The sequence below is a fragment of the Aspergillus alliaceus genome, assembly GCF_009176365.1.
Source record: "Aspergillus alliaceus strain CBS 536.65 unplaced genomic scaffold BDW43scaffold_46, whole genome shotgun sequence".
NCBI classification, from domain to species: domain Eukaryota; kingdom Fungi; phylum Ascomycota; class Eurotiomycetes; order Eurotiales; family Aspergillaceae; genus Aspergillus; species Aspergillus alliaceus.
This window is the reverse complement of record NW_022474729.1, coordinates 208,370-226,194: the sequence shown is the minus strand read 5'-3', so window position 1 is coordinate 226,194 and position 17,825 is coordinate 208,370. Positions and strand designations below refer to the sequence as shown.

Sequence of the window (17,825 nt, the reverse complement as noted above, 5' to 3'; positions counted from 1 at the left end):
CTTCTGTGGCAACCCTGAGCTCAAAGCACCGGGACTTAAGGTTAGTCCCTTAAAGTATGCTGGTCTATCTACTACTACTAGTCCTCAGAGTACCAAACGAAGTTTAACCATGCCTTGTTCAAGTATCGCGGTATCTCTTTATCTACTTTTTGCGCGTCGGTTGATCTGTGAATGGCGGGCACCTGCGTGTAAGTAGATCAACGTACGTAGTTTCTTAATTGAGAACAAGAGGCACTACTAATTCCAAATGTACAGAGGCTCACATATGTATAGAGCAAATCTTGATCCACTACGCCTCTTTACAATGATGTGTGATATCGCAGGAGTGAGCTTAAAAAATCTTTTGACTATCATTGATGACGACTTCTAGCTGTTTTTCGCGGACTCGTTGAGGACCACAACCTTGAGTGACCGTTTATTAAAACCCGACTCCCCAAGGCTTCATGAAGTTACGGTACAATGTAGGATCCACAGAAAAGCTGGAAGTCAATATATCAGCATGTCTAACGTCACACTGTCACGACATGAAAGGGACACAGGAAACGGTCTGTTCCACAATGCTCGAACAGGTCTCACATTTTTAGCTGATATATGTATTAGAAACAATATGTTCGTCGGAATTCTCCCCTAGCTTCCCTGAGATTGGTCGAGGTGATGGCTGCTGTACTTCTCAGAGTCAACCTAGAACCTCCTTTCCCGGCGTTACCATGACATGGAATCAAAAATAGTGGTTGCTTTTGAGCCGAACGATTCTGATCACCCTAACAACTGGCCAAAGGTACCGTATAACAGTCAGAAGCTTTCTTTACAAATGGGCTTAGTGATTTATATTAAAATATTAGACTTGGAGGGTATTTGTGCTTGTTACTGGTCCCAATGAGGTCATGAACAGCACTATCGGGTCATCAGTCACAGGTAGAGCACAAATGCAATCGCTCAGGAATTCAACGTGACGAATCAGCAGATCCCTGTGCTTCTGATCTCTATGTTCCTTGTCGGTTACATCCTGGGACCTCTATTGTGGGGACCTTTTCCGAGGCTAAGGGACGAATGTCTCCTTTATTGATAGTTTTTTTCTCTATATACCACCTTCATGATGGTGGCGTCTGCCTTGGTAAAGTCGTATCCGTCTCTACTTATCTTCAGATTGCTTGACTGAATGGCAGCTTCGGCACCTATTGCTGTCATCGGTGGCACCTATGCCGATATAGAGGCAGATCCTACAACCCGTGGTCAACTAATGGCTTCCTACATGACGGTAAATATGCTATTGTCCACGCTACTGCGGATCGAATATACCGGGATGTTAACCTATTTGCATAGGTTACAACCATCGGTCCTATCCTGGGACCCTCTAGCATCAGGTTTCCTTGCGCGTTACAGCTGGAGATTATGTTTTTGGTTTGGGTCTCGCGTATGCGGGGACCAGTCTACCCATGGCTCTCCTGATGCCTGAATCCTACCCATTGGTTTTCCAAGGTTGGTTGTGGTCATAGACATTTATTTTCTTTTCTAACTTTACTACCCTCCCCTTGATTCCTTCTAGCTTTTGTCATGATCCTTCTGGTGCATCTACAACCGTCCCTTATTTGAAACTGCGCATCATTTTTACTAACCCAGGAAATGAACAGGTATTTAGGGCATGACCCCAGCTATACCGGACTTTGTTTTCTTCTCAGTAAGCCCCGTAATGCCCTAGATTCTAAGAATTGTACTAACTTCCAAGCTTAGTCGGTGTCGGCGCAGTATTTGGTTGTGTAGTATTTGTCTGGTATGGCCGCTTCTTACCCCGAGCAAAAGCCCGAGATGCGAAATAGGCTCATATTGAAGAATACCCTCCTCTCGCATGCCTTGGAGGGCCATTATACGTTATAGCTATCATTTTCATGGGCTGGACTGCTACCCAACGTCCACTGGGCAGTTCCTGCTTTATCCGGTGTTCCGTTCGGGGCAGGGTATCTGTTGAATTTCATGGCTATGATCAATTACCTTGCTGACGCCTACGAGACCTACACTGCTAGCGCTATGTCGGCATCTGCTTGTACACGGAGCATTTTAGGGGCTATGTTGCCATTAGCGACCAAGCCACTGTTCGATTGACTTGGAGCAAACTGGGCCTACATCCTGGTAGCATTTTCCAGCCTCGGGGTTACAGCAATACCTTTTGTCTTCATTCTTTATGGGAATCGCATCAGGGAAAGAAGCAAATTCTGTCAAGAAATCAAGCGACTGAAAGGCGCCGAGGCTCTAGAACAACGAGCAGATAGAAACATGGGAGAAGTATCTATGGTACATGGCAAATCCAAGGACTTAGAGAAGCAGGTAGGTCGACATTAGTGATTTAAATCCTAGGCCTACAACTGCCACTACCGTTTAGAATGAAGGTCAAAATCTTTTGTTTTCTCTCTCTCTTTATTTTCTTCTTCTTTATCTATTAAACCCACATTGTTCATATATGAACTTCTCTTACTTTGGTTAAAATTGAAGGGGGAAATGGTCGCATTTCTTCATGCATAACAAGGGTTACTATTTTTATCCTGCATATCAAGATAGTTAGAAATGCTGGCTTAGCGGTCAAAGAAGGGTTCTCTCGGGTATCGTGACCTTTGGTATACCTATGGCTGAGTGATGATTAACTCTCCGGAATGATCAATTCAAGTCAATCCAATTCTTCTAACTGATTCCAGTGATTCAATTGAGGGGTGGAAGAATTGTGGAGAGAAAATCCCCTGTTGAGTGCATATCGAAGAGCCAATCCGAGAGCTCCAGAGGGGATGATTTACAGTCTAAAGCTGATTTCTGTTCCACACCCTGTCACGCCGCATTTCTTTACTTAAAAGTTAACTCCCTGCCTCTCACTATCTGTTTCTCTCCTTGGTTTTCTTTTCTCTTTTTATGTCTTTGCACTACGATCAATGTCTCGCCTACCACCACTATCTTGATGTTGTGGTTGCTGTCCTTCGTTTATCAGCATCGCTCTCTACCTTAATCGTTCTAAGAGCCGTCAACTAATATCAATACTATTGCTACCACCAAACCTTGTTATCCATATCGCCTATATTAGACCTACTGATCTCTTTCAGTACATATATAATAATATTAGACCGTCCCTCATATGATTTCACAAGAAACAAATGGATTCGCCTCAGTATCAAGAGCTCGGGCGCGTGTCGCAAGAGCAGCCGCCGAGCGATAGCGAAACGGTCCGAGCGGCATGGAGATTCCTGGCAGGTTTATCATCGAATTTAGCGCTTGTAGGGTACGTTCCTGCCCTCCTACTCGTTAGCCCCCATAATGATGGCTGATATAGCATCGCAAAGGTTCCTGGTAATCCCTCTAGCATTTAGAGGCTCCAAGGATGACCCTACAGGGGACAAAACAGGCACAGTGATAGCAGCATTGGCATTGATCGGGAACGCATACGTTCTGTCGTTCATTTTATTCTGCGCTCAGTATCAGAAGCGTACATATTTGCTTCATTCTGTCTTGCTGTAAATGCCCGATGCTTTTTATTTAAACCCTTGAATCGCAACCTCACAATGACACAGGCCTTGTCTATTTTCCAACCTCATCGGTCTGCTGAACGTTGTTCTCAATATTCTCTGTCGAAACTTACTTCCCATCAGTGGCTTGGAAACTGTGGGTATGGCTCTTGCCGCCGGCTCTGCAGTCGTCTACGCGCTGTGCGCATTATGGACCTACGGAAGAGACATCGCCGACGAAATACGAGTTGACATATCCGACCGCACAACGGTACCTCCCACCGAAGAGGAGATGCAACGACAACAGCTCCTGCAGCTTCTTCAAGAGAACAAGAGTAAAAAGAGACTGGGCTCCAAGGTTGTTCAAAAGACATTCCAGATTAACGTTCCGGAGCACATAAACCCCGGGAAAGGATGGAATTCCTTTATGCCTCCTCCTCGTGAGGACAACTATTATCGCTGATCTGGTCAACCCTGTGGAAACACCGATGGTAAGAAAAGAAGGGGAAACCTTACTGCAAATAAACTACGCTTTTCCTCGTCTTCCCCCGGGGGGTTTCACGTTCATTCCTCCATACCCAAGCTTACCTTCCTAGACTGTAATCGTCTGAGTGGAGGGGAAACGCCGAGTATGACTTGCATTAGTCTATACACCAATACAAAGAGTTCACGAGTCGAGGATATGGAGGATCTATGGAGAATGCGTATAAGCCGTGAAGATTCAGACCAATAACGCTGGGCATGGCTGATCTGCCGAGGATATTCTGATCATCTCATATTTTGTCCCCAAGCCGAGCAATAGACTTCACATGTCTCACGCAGCTGTACTTACTATGAAGTCTTTGTGCTTATATATTTCTGACTGAGCAGCCGAAGCTCTAAACCATGGTCGGAGATATCTCCCACTTGAGGGTAAAACAAGTAGAGAGTAGAAAGGGGGACGAAGAAGAAGATCGAGAAATTATTATCTCTAGACAAAACAACCATAACATACAGGATACAGAAGTACCGACGGGATTTCGGCACGGAACCATGGATCGACAAGTTGAAGAAACGCCTCGGTTATTACCCGATTAGGAATCTATCGCGTGGAAAATCATCGACATTCTGAAACTCTTCTCCTACCCCCGATAAACTCAGTAAACCTGCTCCTCTTTATTATTTCATTCGATCTTTTATCCTTGTGTATAGACCGACGTATCTCGCTACTCTACAGATAACCATGGCGAAACGGGTAACCCTCTTCGAACCTCCCCCGCTTGATCCTTCTAAAGCCCCGATCGAAAATGTCCTGGAGTTAACCCCCGTGGTAGACATCGGACCAGTACGTCTGTCCCGATCAACACTCCCCTCCCTTGAAATAACCAAATTTCTTCCACTCAACAGGATGTTTTTACCAACACTCGTCCTCTCTGGCACCCCCCTGGAGCGCGGGGCATCTACGGAGGTGCGGCAATTGCCCAGTCGCTCGCCGCCGCGATGCGGACGGTCCCCTCCGACTTCGCTGTCCACAGCATGCACTGCTACTTTGTCCTCGCCGGCGATTCCGAAATCCCGATTCTGTACCATGTCGAGCGAGTGCGTGACGGAAGGAGTTTCATAACCCGTACTGTTCAAGCTAGACAACGGGGTCGACCGATTTTCACCACCACTTTGAGTTTCAGCCGGGCGAATAGCGGCGGGAAGAAGAAACTGGAACATGCAACGTCTATGCCTGCTGTGACACTGCCGGATGATCATTCACCGGGCGTGAAGAAGAGGTTTATGGACACTGAAGGCGGACCATTCGAATCGCACAAACTAGGGACTGTCAACCGTAAGCTTTATGATTTTATGTGCTATGCGATGAAGTCCTGGTCATGCTAATGGGCCCAGGGGAATCGGGCAATCCTGAGGATAAGCGAATCCGACGCTGTAATCGAGCACGCGGAACAATCTCCGAGGCTGGCGGTCATCACGCCCATCTGTCTGCCCTTGCCTATGTGACCGATAGTTATTTCATTGGAACTGTGACGCGCGTTCACGATATCCCTCGATTTTCCTCCCCCGCTGAGCTCAAGGCAGTCTTGAAGGCACTCAAGAATCCGTCCGACTTGGATAACGAAGATATCGCGCGAGCATTCAAGGAGTTGAAGGAAGAGGAGACCGCGGAACTGCGCCGTCGGCTGGAGGGAGCCTTGAGTAAAGCTGAGGATCCGAAAAACAAGGGGAAACACAAGGAAGTTGGCATGATGGTCAGTCTTGATCATTCGATTTACTTTCACAATCCTTGGGCGTTCCGCGCGGACGAGTGGATGCTCACGGAGATGGAGAGCCCTTGGGCAGGCGAGGGAAGAGGATTGGTTCTTCAAAAGATTTGGTCTAAAGATGGAACATTAATCGCCACATGCACACAGGAGGTAAGGCTCCCCATCGTTTCAGTCTAGTCTTGAATCCAATCCACTAACGCAAGGTTTGAATAGGGAGTTGTGAGATTGAAACAAGACGAACCTCCTCGGTCCAAGATATAGACCATTGCGCTGCATTATCCACTACAAATACCCTTCTATCCTGTTTCATGTTGCACACTTTTTTCCCCTATGGCCTCGCAATAGAATAGAGCAAGAGCACCGTCCAATTTGCTTTTTTGATCATAATATTCTGCATATACATTCGGCATATGCATATTCATTTGTACATACATTTCAGTGGACTTTTCTCTGATGTTTAGAATCTAAATCCTGTCATACATAAAGTTGGATATAGCGTACATGGTCGGGAAAGATTCTCATAGCATCAAGGCGTCAACAGGAAGCAAAAGACAAGGCGAAGATTGAGAAACGCTTTCGAAAGCAAGAACAAAAAACAACCATAGTGCCACCCACCCATGAAATGCCCGTTATGCAAAAGAAAGGAAATAATAATGCTACAAGTGTCATACCTCCCAGCCCTCATTTACTTACACCTCCATCATCTCTGCTTCTCTTCCCTTCTCCTTCAGCTTTTCTTCCTCTCGACTTCGCTTTTCGCAAAATTCCAACGCTTTCGCCCCCCAAACTTCTCTTCCCTTGTATTCGCCGACATAGTCAGGCCAGCTCTTAATCTCCTTTACTAAATTTCGCAGTTCCTGCATCGGCAGTTCATCTAAGGTGGTGAGAAAGGTTTTGACGCCGAAGACCAGTGTCCCAGTTCGAGGAAGCCTGCGGAAGGTCTGTCGCTCGCGGCGGACAACGATATCCTCGGGGGATGGGTTGGGATTGTCCTCCAACAACGTCGTGGGGCGATACAGGGTTTCGAACAAGTCTTCATCGGGACGCTTCACTTCGACAAAGTAGTTGGATCGTTCCATCGGTGAAGATGGCGTGAGGCGGTTCAGAAACCTAGTCAAAAGTCAGTTCTGTGTCTTTCGTCCGCAAAGCCCGATCTCCACTAACTTGCTGACAGAAGCGGCGACTTGCTGATGCCACAACGGTACGGGATTGTGAAGCTGGGAGATTGTCCATCCAATTCGCTCCTGTACAGTCCACCCCACCGGAAAGAGACTTGCGCTGGCGGCCCTGCCTTGTCGGTTAGCAGTCATTCCCCTGAAAGTAGGATCTCTTCTAGACTGACAAGTAATATTCGTCGTCCGCATTCTTCATCAGGATGCTAAGATCTTCCATGGTTAGCCTCACGGCTATCTCGAGAGGATCGACTAGGCTGTTCTGCCCCCCAAAGACGAAGGTTTCCCCCGTCATTCTGTTATGAACGGTTGACTCGTCGCCTGACCTCTTGTGTTCGAATTTGTCCGGAAACCGCTGGCACAGGAACTCGACCACTTCTTCCAATGCTTCGAGGCATGCTTCGTATGACTCGGGGAGGCATTGAAGAACTTTTGATTTTTCTTGTTGTAGCAATTGGCTTCGGACCTGGTGCTCGGCAATGTAGTTCTTGTCGATGGTGAGCCAATTCTGGACGTCCAATTTCCGAATATCCATCATGACTCTGTACCTCTCTCTCCCCTTGATGGGTGGGGGTTTAAGGTCCTCGCAACAAGCATCCTGTTGTGGACGGCGTCTGAGCCGAAGCCAAGGAAGATGTTTTTGAAATCTCACAGCAATGAAGGATAGAAAAAGCAAAAAAAGTCCAATGCATGAAAGGGTATTCATCGCCTGGGGTTTTTCTTCCCTCCCGGGATCCAGATATATAAGGAAACAAAAGAAAAAGGGAAAAAAAAAAAAAAGAAAGAAAGAGAGGGTAGTTTTCAGGGAACTTTTAGTTGTCTCTCACTCATCGGACGCCACGACCAGGAATCAACGTTCACGTCAACATGGCGAAACCTTCTTCGGAAGAGGGCAATGGCTCGAAATTTATCTGGCCCATGGACCCTAGGAAATGATGATCGTCTGGGTCAGACGATTACCTACAATGGCTTCTACATTCCTGAATCAGGCAGCTAGGTCGAACTCTGATACGTCCTGGCCTTCCCCGCAAAAAGCCGCAATTCGCCGCTCCAAAAAAAGAAAGGAGGGAAAAGGAACTGACAGCATCCACATGATCGAGTAGACTTTCTCAGCTATCATAACAATTGAGCTTCAGTGGGTCTCTGGGATGGGGGTGGAGAGGAAAGGTCAGGGTAAGTGAACTCTAAGTGGATCAGGGAAGGGCCAGACAAAATGTACTCCACGGCGCAGCGCCTCAGATCCGCAGCTGGGTTACTACTCCGAGTCGATCCATCGTCCGTACAATTGTAATCCCCCCCCCCCCCCCCTCTCCTCGAACTAAGTACGAACTAACTAACTTCATCCACCCCGATCTAAAGGGCTGAGGGTACCTCTGCTCTTCGTCAGGCGGAGTTCACGCGTCTCCCGTCCGTGCGCATAACGATTGGAAAGACCTCGTGAGCTGAACCGAGAGCCTGACTGTAGGGACTGTCTCTCCTGCCTAACAGTTCCTGCAGTTCCGCTCCAGCGATACTCGTCTTTGGATTTCCGGATAGCAGATGCAGAATGCCAATAATGGCATCATGACATCAACCTGGGATTGCGGACAGAAATCGGAAATACCGCACGGTTGCACGACTGGCCTGGAATCTAACCAAACGCACTTTGTACGACAGAATCAATATTGCCTGGGAGCTTCTGGGGCACAGCGCGTGCGCTGATGCGTGGGCCGAGTCCCAATTTGCTGGTCGATGGTCACACAGCTCCAGAGCGTCTGTTATCATAGGTCACCGGGCGGCAGATGGAATCCAGTCCAGGTACCACTGTACATCATGTTCACTGACGTGCTGGGCATGCTAGTCATTCAGAGTACTACGAGTGGCCCATCAACGCTGAGCGACTATGGCACTATCCTTGAGACTAGGATCAGAAGAGAAGGTACGGGGCCGACACTGACGTACCATGAGGGACAAGTCCTTGCAGTCTTTTGGTCCCCGCGAAGCTATGGAAGACTAAAACATGCTAGGGCGGTGCACTGTAGGTACGCCCCAGCCAGTGGCGATCCTCAACTGCTAACTACTTATCTACTTCGGTACGAGATATATATGTACATCCATACTATGTAAATGTGTGTACACTAGACGATCCACCGGCCGACCGAGTCCAGAATTCGGGTTTCTAAGACAGTCGGTTTGGTTGGGCGACTCCACACCCTCCGAAAGTGAACGGATGGATATCTGGGGTTTTGCGCAGCAACCGCTTATCTCGCGCAAAGCGCGCTTGCCGTAATCTTGCCTTTTTTTATTGAAAGTAATGAATGGATTTTCCGGTCAAGCACTAACCAGCCCCCTAGTATAGCGGTGTCTCATTCAAGAATGCGTTTTTTTTTTTTTTTTTGTCAGAGAGAAGTTGTTTTCTGGTTTTTCTTTTTCTTTTTTTTTGTTCCCTACCATTTTGACTTTTATTTTATTTTGTTTTATTTTTGCTTTTTTCTCTCTCTGTCGCATCGTTTCCTTTTCTGGCATGACCTGATTCGATTTTCCGCCTCATTTGCTGTCCCTTTCTTCCTTACAGTTTTTTTCTTTCATTTTCATTTTTATTTTTTTTTCTTTTCTTTTTTTCCCCACACCTTTTCCACCGTCGTTCTCACTCATTCGCAGGACCAAAATCCTAATCCTCCGATTGAACTAGATCTGACTAATGACGTTGCGATAGAATTGCTTTTATCGGACTGCCAACATGTAATCAACACAAACGCACTTCCGAGACCGTCCTGCCTAGTCTGACTGAATAGACCCATAAAAATCAGAGACACCAAGGCCGAATCCTGACCTTGCCCACCGTGCACGAAAGCATCACTATTGACTAGTGATGATCCACTAGTCAACGGGGCATTTACAACCCACCGACCAAACGGCTTTCCTCCATTCTAGATGATAGACTTGTCTAGACAGGCCAGGTGAACTCAGTCGAGACCTTACTCCTCTTGTCTCCTCAGCGACATGTTGTCTGATAGGGGGGCTCCTGGGGCCAATAGTGGGACACCTACTCGTGCTAACCTACTCCAGTATGTAAAGACTGGGGGCTGTGGGCACGGACTTCGCCTCAAAGTCATTGTCAGTGTTGTCGCCAATTCTCTCTTCAGGATGAAGTTCTCTCAGCGGACGGAGTATATCCTCCATTTGCCTACCTCACTGCAGCGGCCTCATCAACGTACATACCTATGAACCTCCGGGAGAAGCGTTTACTCACTTAGGCATCAAGCACGATGAAATCAGAACACATTGCTCTGATCACCTTTTAAATGAAGTACACACCATCTAATCCCCTCCGAATTCATACCTCTATGTACTCTGTACCAGCGAAGGAAGCTTCCAATAACGACAACTACCTATTCCGGAACACTACAGGAGACATCAACCTCCCATAATCTGCACCCCATTTAGTCAATCCACCCCAGTTGCCTGATATACCTATCCCCGTCGTAGTCCTAGATATCTGATACGGATGGCAGACAACCCCCATTAAACCAAAACCGAACAGGCGCAAAATGCCCGAAATCATGCAATCGACGGATCCTCCTCTCCACACCCAGATATATACTAAAGTTCCCTATAGCTAGCTAGATCCCAATAAGTAAAAAGCCACTCTAGATCCACTCAACGCTAGACGCATTGCGTCTCAAGTTGTCTTGACACAAAACGAGGCATGGTATCATTACCTAAGTGTGAATGTCATTCTTTCTCTTTACCTATAGGAGAGCCTGGAACGGCCTACCCGCTCACTTGTTTTCCTCCTTCCGGATCAGCTAAAAAGAAAGTAGTTAGGTAGCTAGACAGGTAATTCAATCCTCTCGCCTTCCGCGCGTATCTGTAGAAGAGGAACGAACCTGATTGATCATTGGAGAATTCGTTTCGTTTGCCCTATCCTTGTAGGATTGGGTTCTATTTACGTGGGATCATCTTCTTAATCCGTCTCTGTCTTCTTTTCTTTTGGTCCGTTTCCGTGTTCCTTCGGGAAAACTTGGGGGAAATTATATAATGCTCGGGTGCGTAGGCCATTGGGCTTCGGTTTGTTTGCTTTGCTTGATATTCAGCTGACCGTTTTGTGTCTCTTGGCTACGGTTTGGGATGGGTTCACTTTGATTCGATGGGTGATCGGTCGTGAGTTCGGGACGGATTATCCAGTTCTGAATTCGTGCGTTAAGTGGAGAGGAGAAAGAGGGATTGAATTTGAGTTACGAAAGAGCAAAAGAGATTCAAATGGATGGAACATGTATCGTGAGTATTGGGTGGTTTTATCATTAACTGGATTAATAAATCAATCAATCATCAAGGTGAGCTCATATAAAGGTATCCAGGAAACATGAAGCATGAACATAAAATAAAGTATAAGAGGTAAACTCCATGATGAAACCATTGGCCGAAAGTTCATGTCAAAAATATCCAATGGTTGAGAAGGGAAATGGATGAGAAGATGGTATAAACGCCCGCCCTGTGCAGTTGCCAGTCAAACAAGTCTGTCAATTGGCAATTTTTTCCTTTTTAAAAATAATGAATCCCTGAGCCTGGATGCCCCCAATTTACCGGAATTTGGCCCGGCAGCGGCCCATAACCTCACCCTGGCAGACGAGTTCGGCACTGAATTCACTGCCGTCGAGGGTGAGGTAGATGTCGAAGTATACACGGTAGAAGACTCCCTGAGGGGTATCCATGCGCTCGAAATCAGTTTCCAAGTTCTTGCGGGATAGATCCGACGTGAGTGTCACAACCTCCTTGATGCCTGTTACACAGTTAGAAGAGCGCGCCGGAATGTATAACACAATGTGTAACTTACGGGGATCTTTCGTGTACTCGGGGCAAACGTCCTCATCACAAGCGTACAGAATATCCTCATACATCAGGGTCGCCCCCGGTGCAACCTGTCGGAAGAAGCTAACCTTGACCGGCTCTCCGATCTTCACCCGCTCACCCTTCTGCACGAAAATTTGTCGTGTGTACTTGCACCGGTCTCTGCCGTCCAAGCTGGGAACACGATATTGCTCTGGGTGATAGCCTTCTTTGAATGGCTGCAATGTGGCCATAAGGTAGTGTCGGCGCGCAACACGATGTGTAATCACCCGTTCCGTGATTCCAGCAGTGACGGCGCCCTTAACAATCGCGGCGACCGAATCCATGGGCCGGACAACCTTGGTTTGGTACTGGGGCGGTACATGGAGCTTGATTTGTTGGAAGAGATACTCGGATGCGCCGAACCCACCCACCACAAGAACGTTCTGCAATGCTAGTTAGTCAAAGACATCTTTGGACGAGTAGTATTTAGTGGTATATGAAACCCTACCTGTAGAGACTTGTTCTGCGCTTGAATGGCGATAATCTGATTGCGCACCAATTCGAGAATACGGTTGACGACGGGTTCAAAACACTGGAGTATCTCTTCGTTGGTGAACGTCATGTATCCCTCCTCGATGCCGGCATCCGGGAAATCGGCTTCGATACCAACATCTACGGCCCACTTTTGCCCATTATTTCGGAAGTCGGCCTTGATGCGGTTCTCAAAGTCCATGATACACTTCGCATACACCTTTCCTGCCGTGCGGGACCCATCAGGGAGCTTCATCTTTCGAATCTTCGCCCGAAGGATATTGCTGAAGTTCCGATTCAGAGCTGTTGAGCCACACGAATCGCCGGAGCCAGCTGTGCATTCCATCACGCTGAAAGGCTGTTCTTCTTCGACCTCGTAAGCGATCAGATCCACGGTTCCGCCACCACAGTCCACGATCAGGATCGCATCGCCAATCTTCAAATTGAGTAACCCGGTCTTCGCACAGAAGAGAGCGGCCGCCTCCGGTTCGGATATCAACGTCAGGCGGTTGTCGTTCTCGTCCCGCAAGAACCCGGCTTGTAAAGCCGCCGCTCGTGTCGCTGCCTTGCCCGCATCGTTCCAGATTGCCGGTACGGTGAGGTAGTATCGGATGTTCCGCTCTTCTCGAGTAAACACCTCTCCGAGGGTCTTCTGTAGCTGAGCGCGCATCGCCTGTCGTAGCTTGAAGAGGTAGTCGGCAGCCACATCAATTTCCGACTTACCGGGCGGCAGCGGCGGCAAATTGATTGGGTCGATGTATGTGTTTCCGGACAGCATGAGCTGGAGTTTGAACCATTCGACCTTCTGTACTCCTTGTTTCGGATAGCCCGTGGGTGCCAACGCATCCGCAATGTCCGGGCCCCATCCCACCACTTTCTGATATTGATCGTAGTATAGGACGGTGGGAATCTAGAAGGAACAGTTGAGTCAGTCGGAGGCATCAGTATTGCAATGCGAAATTGTGAGATCACCTTCTGCTTGGTGTGAGTTCCTGCACCAGGCCACTCCGTAATGATGTCCTCTCTTGCTTCGTTGTTGGTCGCAAAGGCAAATGCGACACCGGAGAATGTCGTGCCAAAATCAATACCGACAATCAACTGGGCCTTACTCCGACCGGCGCCTTCGACCTCGACCGCAGGGTTTCTGATTCCGTACTGGGGCTGAGGCATCCCCGGAGCCATTCCATGAGTCGCGACCTGTTGTTGCATGCCATAACCCGGGGGAGCACCCAAAGGCTGAACCGCCTGTTGCGTGTAGTGCAGGTTGGTGTTCAGTGGTGCGGGATGATGACTCAACTGCTGACCTGGGGGCATCGGGCTGGTCGGTCGCTGGTATGTATAGCTAGGGGGCCGCCCCAGGGGGTTTTGGTTGTTCATGGGGAGACTCGTTGTTGAACCACTATGGTGTGAAGGCGGGGAGCTTGGAGAGGTAGCCGACGACGGTGGGGCGACGAGTGTGCTATTGCTTGATGAATTGGTCTGCTGTTGGACTGGCGCAGGCTGGGAACTGTGCTTATTCCTTTTCGTTCCAAAAGTGAACGATTTGAACCGTGAGCTCATCAGGTCCATATAAACGACCACGATGGGGTCAACGGAGAATTTAAGGAACAAAGGTGGGAGGCGGAGGAGAAGGGAGAGAGAGAGAGGAAGAAGTAATACGAAAAAGAAAACCCGATCGAGCGGAAGAAAAGGCACGAAAGTCAAAAAAAGCGAGAGCGTGAGAGAGGCAGTGCTCTTCTTTGCTTAGGCAGTCAGAAAAGCCTCCCGGGTTACTGTTAGTTTGAGAGTGGGGAGGGGAAGAACAAAACACGGGAGGAACACGAAGTAAAGTAGATCGAAAGAAAAAACCAGTCAGGTAATTAATTGGTTCCCGGATGGTCGCATGGGCGTTTTGGATAGACCTGTAGGGAAACAATGGTTGTTAAAGTAATGGCACAAGAAGTGAATGAGGGAGAGGGAGAGGGAAAAGAGAGAAAGAGGAAAAGAACACCAGTCACGGACCCCCAAACTGATGGATTCCCAATCAGTCCAAGTCAAGTCACTTGTTTATAGATGTAATCACTGGGGAATGTGGCATTATCGATCCCAAGAATTCTCTCCCACTTTTGAATAGGCCGAAAAATAATTCTTTTCGCAATCCGTGTTTATAATATTAGCTCACTTTATATGTGTTAGAATAAAAATAAACTCAAAATAGAAAGAAAAAGAGTAGGGAACAAAACAGCACTTTGTGATGATTTCCCCCAAGATATGATCATGTCATCTTCCGCCCCCAACTGACTATTTTACAGATTGCGGAGACAACCAGTACGGTATGGTATGTTACCCTTTTGGTACGATTAGGCACGATCAATGAAGAGATCCTTCTTCCATATTCAATGTACAGTATCTGTAATATTAGTGGAAACAGATTTGCTGTCAATACTGTTATCTGAACATGAAATAAACAATTTCTTCGTATTCATGCGCTGATAGCTATCCAAACCAAGTCTCCCACTATTTCACCCTTTCTTATTCTTATTTTTGTTCTTATCTTTCTTATCATGAACAATTAACCTTATAGACAGCTATCAGAAAAAGGGTTCACTGGAAAAAGACTCTTGAGGTGAGCCATGGAACCGAAGGATGGACGCCCAAGCAAGCGACAGCCTTACGATTACAGCCACGCTGCTCCGCCCGCACGTTTTCGTTGTCTGCGGCTGAATACCGTATCGCGCTGATCCGTTGGCGACGTACCGTACAGTTTCATACCATTTCCAGCCGCATTCCCATCAAATAGACAGCCTGTAATTTGAGGCAACAAGGCGGACTTACAGAGTACATTAAGTGGATCTCAAACTTCATAAGTTTAGATTCCCTGTATGTAGGTACTCTTCCTAACTTCCCTTTCGATCATTGGGTCTTCTTGCGGGCCACCCAGCGGGATGGCTTGTAGAGTGGCTGAAGCATACTTTGAGGATCCTGTATATAGCCACACAGGGGCCGATCTTCGACTTTCTGCCGCTTCTCGATGCTAAAGCCCATCCGCTCCACAAGGCAGAAGACTTCCTCCTCCGTCAGCTCCACATTTCCAGGCTCCCCAATTCCCTGGTGATCCTCGCGCTCTCCATCCCGGTGGCTGCGGTTGCTGCCGTCCTCGAAATGCCACAGTAACGGGCCGACATTGACCCACACGCCGTTAGGCTTCAGACAGTGCCGGATCGTTTCAATGTATCGGATAAGGTTGGGCGCTGTATCGATGAAGAATACCGTAGCCACCGCCTCGAATGCTTCCTTATTGGATGGGTTGCTGTAGAGCACCACGAAGTCGGCTGCGGACATGCCCATCGTTCCAAAGGGCGTTTGGTTCGTCTGTGCTTCAACTATCGCTACCCCTGGATGTGTGTCTGGGATCATGACTTTCTGGAGCTGTTGCTCTCTCGATAGGAGATTTGAGAAATGGAGCGCAAACGGATACAGCGCATGATGCTTGGGGCCGCACGTATGGTTCAAGACCCAGCTGCTGGCCAGCAATTGATGGTATGAGATTTCGTTGCCCTCGGCAGCAAACCCAGCCTGGCATACTTCAAAAACCAATCGGCCTAGGCCAGCTCCAGGCACGAGCACCCTGATCTCCTCCCCAGCGGCAGGTCGCTCGCCGAACTCATCTTGCAGGTCGCGAACAACGGGTTCCACACAGACTTCTCTCTCCGCTTTCCCCTCAGAGCTCCAGTCGCGGTAGAATTGCCTGATAGTTGAATGGGCTTTGTTAACATCTGAAGAGGTTGCCGTGTCATGCCAATATTGGCGCGGGTTCTCCGGATCGGGGTTTGCTGGTAGCCCAAATGAGGAAAGTCCCGTTGCCAGGATAGCGTCTGCGATATCGGCGTTCACGTCAATGGCATCATCTACGTGGTTGAAATTGTCCAAGATAGAAAACGGTGGCTCCGCCAGCATTTGCCAGTGAGATGATGGAAGAGCATAGAACGCCTGACGCCGGCGATGCGTAGTAGTCATGTGAGCACTTCTTCGATATTGCCTAGTAGAAGTTCAGTTATATTGGTTAAGAATGGGTCAATCTGACTGATTTTCCAAAGTCTGAGCGTTGAAGTTGAGAGTACAGAAACGATAGGAGATGATATACAAGCTCAGACGTAATGAATACAATATTCTTTTGTCTTAAAGAGCTCTCCGTGTCTCCCTTCTGTAACATGCACAGCAGTAAACAGCAATGCAGTCAAGCTATCAACATGCACAAATGCATACCTAAAGGAATCCAGCGCGGCAAAAAGCACTCGCCGCTCATCAGGGTCAGCCAACGGGTCATAATCCCCTGACCAGCTTCGAGCCTCTTCATCATCATGATGTTGCGAATTAGAGACCATGTTGTTTTTGCAGAGCTGTCGTAACCAAAAGAAGCTGTCAATCAAATCTGTACTCTGCACATCCGAAAGATAACCAACGCCAAACATAAAACAGCCCCCTCCAACTGATATTAGCGGCGCATCAAGAAGTGACAATTCAGAGATGTTCTAATTGAGGTTCTAATTGAGGAACGAGGAATGTCAAGATCTGAGAGTGGTGAATAGTGGACCCGCTCAGTTTGGCGGGGAACCAAAGCGGTACCTCCAGGAAACATCTCATTAAATCAGCGAACAACATTTTCATCATCTATCTACATCAACTTTTACAAATACACGCGCGCACAAAACCCAAGCCTTCCAGAAAAAGACGTAGTATACCCCCGACATATCAAGAATAGATATCGATTGAGATTAGTTCATCTTCCAAAAACATGGCGACAGCAGCGGAAGCAGCCATGCCACCTCAAGTTGCAAACGTGGCGCCGCATGTCAAGCCTCAGGAGTTATCATTCCCTCTTCCAAAGGCATTGCATACTACTGCACACATCCAGCTTACCGTACTGGACACATGCGCGATGGTATTCCTGGCTACGTCAACACCGGGTGACTCGGCGGGGTCCGTGAAACCGATGGGAAGCTTCATTTACGCCATGCCGGATGTAAGTTTTTTTTATCTTATTTTTTTTATCTTTTCCCTTTACTCCTTTGATATCTTATCGGACCCTTTCATATGGAGTAGTTGCGAGTTGGAGATGTGGGAAGGAGCCCAGGTAGGAAGTTTGATTGCAAGAATCCTCCTAAGTTATATCAAACCCAAGATATTACCCTATCTACTGCCCATTTTCATACACATTACCATTTCCTAAACCCAGATCACTCACTTGTACCAGCGTACCAACACTCGCAACACCATATCCACAACTCTATACAATATCCCCGGAAGCGTTGAATACACAACCCGGATAGCCAAGATCCTCGCTCGTCGCATGAAAATCCCTGTCTACGTGGGTTCTAGCATCGATCCAACAGCGCTAGGGCTGCTGGTAGAGGAGGAGATGGAGGGCTTAACGAAGATTGTGGATGCAATCATGAAGCGGTGGGAAGAGTCCCAGAAATGAGGGAGACTATAGCATGTTTTGGTGTGGTAGTATCGATGGAGTAACGAAATCTTTGTCTGATGGGTCTCTTTCTTTCTTTCTTTTTCTTTTTGGTTTGTTTGTTTTTCAAATTTTTCTC

The 17,825-nt window shown here is 47.8% G+C and overlaps 6 protein-coding genes across 6 annotated transcripts; 3 read left to right on the top strand and 3 right to left on the bottom strand.

Moving 5' to 3' along the window:
• Positions 1-3,134: 3,134 nt before the first annotated feature.
• On the top strand, positions 3,135-5,992 carry BDW43DRAFT_302702 (thioesterase-like superfamily-domain-containing protein; the record flags this gene model as incomplete). The annotated part of the gene is made up of 5 exons (XM_032045286.1): positions 3,135-3,259; positions 3,549-3,840; positions 4,869-5,298; positions 5,358-5,881; positions 5,945-5,992. 5 exons carry the CDS (start codon positions 3,135-3,137, stop codon positions 5,990-5,992), a joined length of 1,419 nt encoding a protein of 472 aa, XP_031896943.1.
• Positions 5,993-6,066: 74 nt separating this feature from the next.
• On the bottom strand, positions 6,067-7,748 carry BDW43DRAFT_172703 (heme-dependent oxidative N-demethylase family protein). Its single transcript, XM_032038750.1, has 3 exons — positions 7,074-7,748; positions 6,896-7,018; positions 6,067-6,841 (listed from the first exon to the last, which is right to left on the bottom strand). The coding sequence occupies exons 1-3, from the start codon at positions 7,607-7,609 to the stop codon at positions 6,421-6,423; spliced, it is 1,080 nt and encodes a 359-aa protein (XP_031896942.1). The 5' UTR covers positions 7,610-7,748; the 3' UTR covers positions 6,067-6,420.
• A 1,111-nt stretch (positions 7,749-8,859) lies between these two features.
• Positions 8,860-9,777, top strand: BDW43DRAFT_172598 (uncharacterized protein). The gene is made up of 3 exons (XM_032038749.1): positions 8,860-8,920; positions 8,983-9,168; positions 9,237-9,777. Exons 2-3 carry the CDS (start codon positions 9,113-9,115, stop codon positions 9,667-9,669), a joined length of 489 nt encoding a protein of 162 aa, XP_031896941.1. The 5' UTR covers positions 8,860-8,920; positions 8,983-9,112; the 3' UTR covers positions 9,670-9,777.
• A 1,380-nt stretch (positions 9,778-11,157) lies between these two features.
• BDW43DRAFT_286796 (Hsp70 family protein) lies at positions 11,158-14,520 on the bottom strand. Its single transcript, XM_032043083.1, has 4 exons — positions 13,219-14,520; positions 12,224-13,156; positions 11,720-12,158; positions 11,158-11,665 (listed from the first exon to the last, which is right to left on the bottom strand). The coding sequence occupies exons 1-4, from the start codon at positions 13,813-13,815 to the stop codon at positions 11,466-11,468; spliced, it is 2,169 nt and encodes a 722-aa protein (XP_031896940.1). The 5' UTR covers positions 13,816-14,520; the 3' UTR covers positions 11,158-11,465.
• A 51-nt stretch (positions 14,521-14,571) lies between these two features.
• Positions 14,572-16,898, bottom strand: BDW43DRAFT_286795 (N2227-like protein-domain-containing protein). The gene is made up of 2 exons (XM_032043082.1): positions 16,492-16,898; positions 14,572-16,264 (listed from the first exon to the last, which is right to left on the bottom strand). The coding sequence occupies exons 1-2, from the start codon at positions 16,695-16,697 to the stop codon at positions 15,139-15,141; spliced, it is 1,332 nt and encodes a 443-aa protein (XP_031896939.1). The 5' UTR covers positions 16,698-16,898; the 3' UTR covers positions 14,572-15,138.
• Positions 16,899-17,020: 122 nt separating this feature from the next.
• Positions 17,021-17,707, top strand: BDW43DRAFT_314345 (proteasome assembly chaperone 4 family protein; the record flags this gene model as incomplete). Its single annotated transcript, XM_032047790.1, has 2 exons — positions 17,021-17,248; positions 17,480-17,707. The coding sequence occupies 2 exons, from the start codon at positions 17,021-17,023 to the stop codon at positions 17,705-17,707; spliced, it is 456 nt and encodes a 151-aa protein (XP_031896938.1).
• Positions 17,708-17,825: the final 118 nt, after the last annotated feature.

Bases quoted from the DNA above. Each gene is read 5' to 3' on its own strand.
- BDW43DRAFT_286796 (XM_032043083.1), bottom strand. From the start codon at position 13,815: ATGGACCTGATGAGCTCACGGTTCAAATCGTTCACTTTTGGAACGAAA. The intron at 12,159-12,223 runs GTAGGGTTTCAT...CTAGCATTGCAG, and splicing joins CGCAGAACAAGTCTCTACAG to AACGTTCTTGTGGTGGGTGG. The intron at 11,666-11,719 runs GTAAGTTACACA...ACTGTGTAACAG, and splicing joins CGAGTACACGAAAGATCCCC to GCATCAAGGAGGTTGTGACA.
- BDW43DRAFT_172703 (XM_032038750.1), bottom strand. From the start codon at position 7,609: ATGAATACCCTTTCATGCATTGGACTTTTTTTGCTTTTTCTATCCTTC. The intron at 7,019-7,073 runs GTCAGTCTAGAA...CCGACAAGGCAG, and splicing joins GCGGACGACGAATATTACTT to GGCCGCCAGCGCAAGTCTCT. The intron at 6,842-6,895 runs GTTAGTGGAGAT...ACTTTTGACTAG, and splicing joins GTCGCCGCTTCTGTCAGCAA to GTTTCTGAACCGCCTCACGC.
- BDW43DRAFT_286795 (XM_032043082.1), bottom strand. From the start codon at position 16,697: ATGTTTGGCGTTGGTTATCTTTCGGATGTGCAGAGTACAGATTTGATT. The intron at 16,265-16,491 runs GTATGCATTTGT...AACTTCTACTAG, and splicing joins GCCGCGCTGGATTCCTTTAG to GCAATATCGAAGAAGTGCTC.
- BDW43DRAFT_172598 (XM_032038749.1), top strand. From the start codon at position 9,113: ATGGATATCTGGGGTTTTGCGCAGCAACCGCTTATCTCGCGCAAAGCG. The intron at 9,169-9,236 runs GTAATCTTGCCT...CCAGCCCCCTAG, and splicing joins TCGCGCAAAGCGCGCTTGCC to TATAGCGGTGTCTCATTCAA.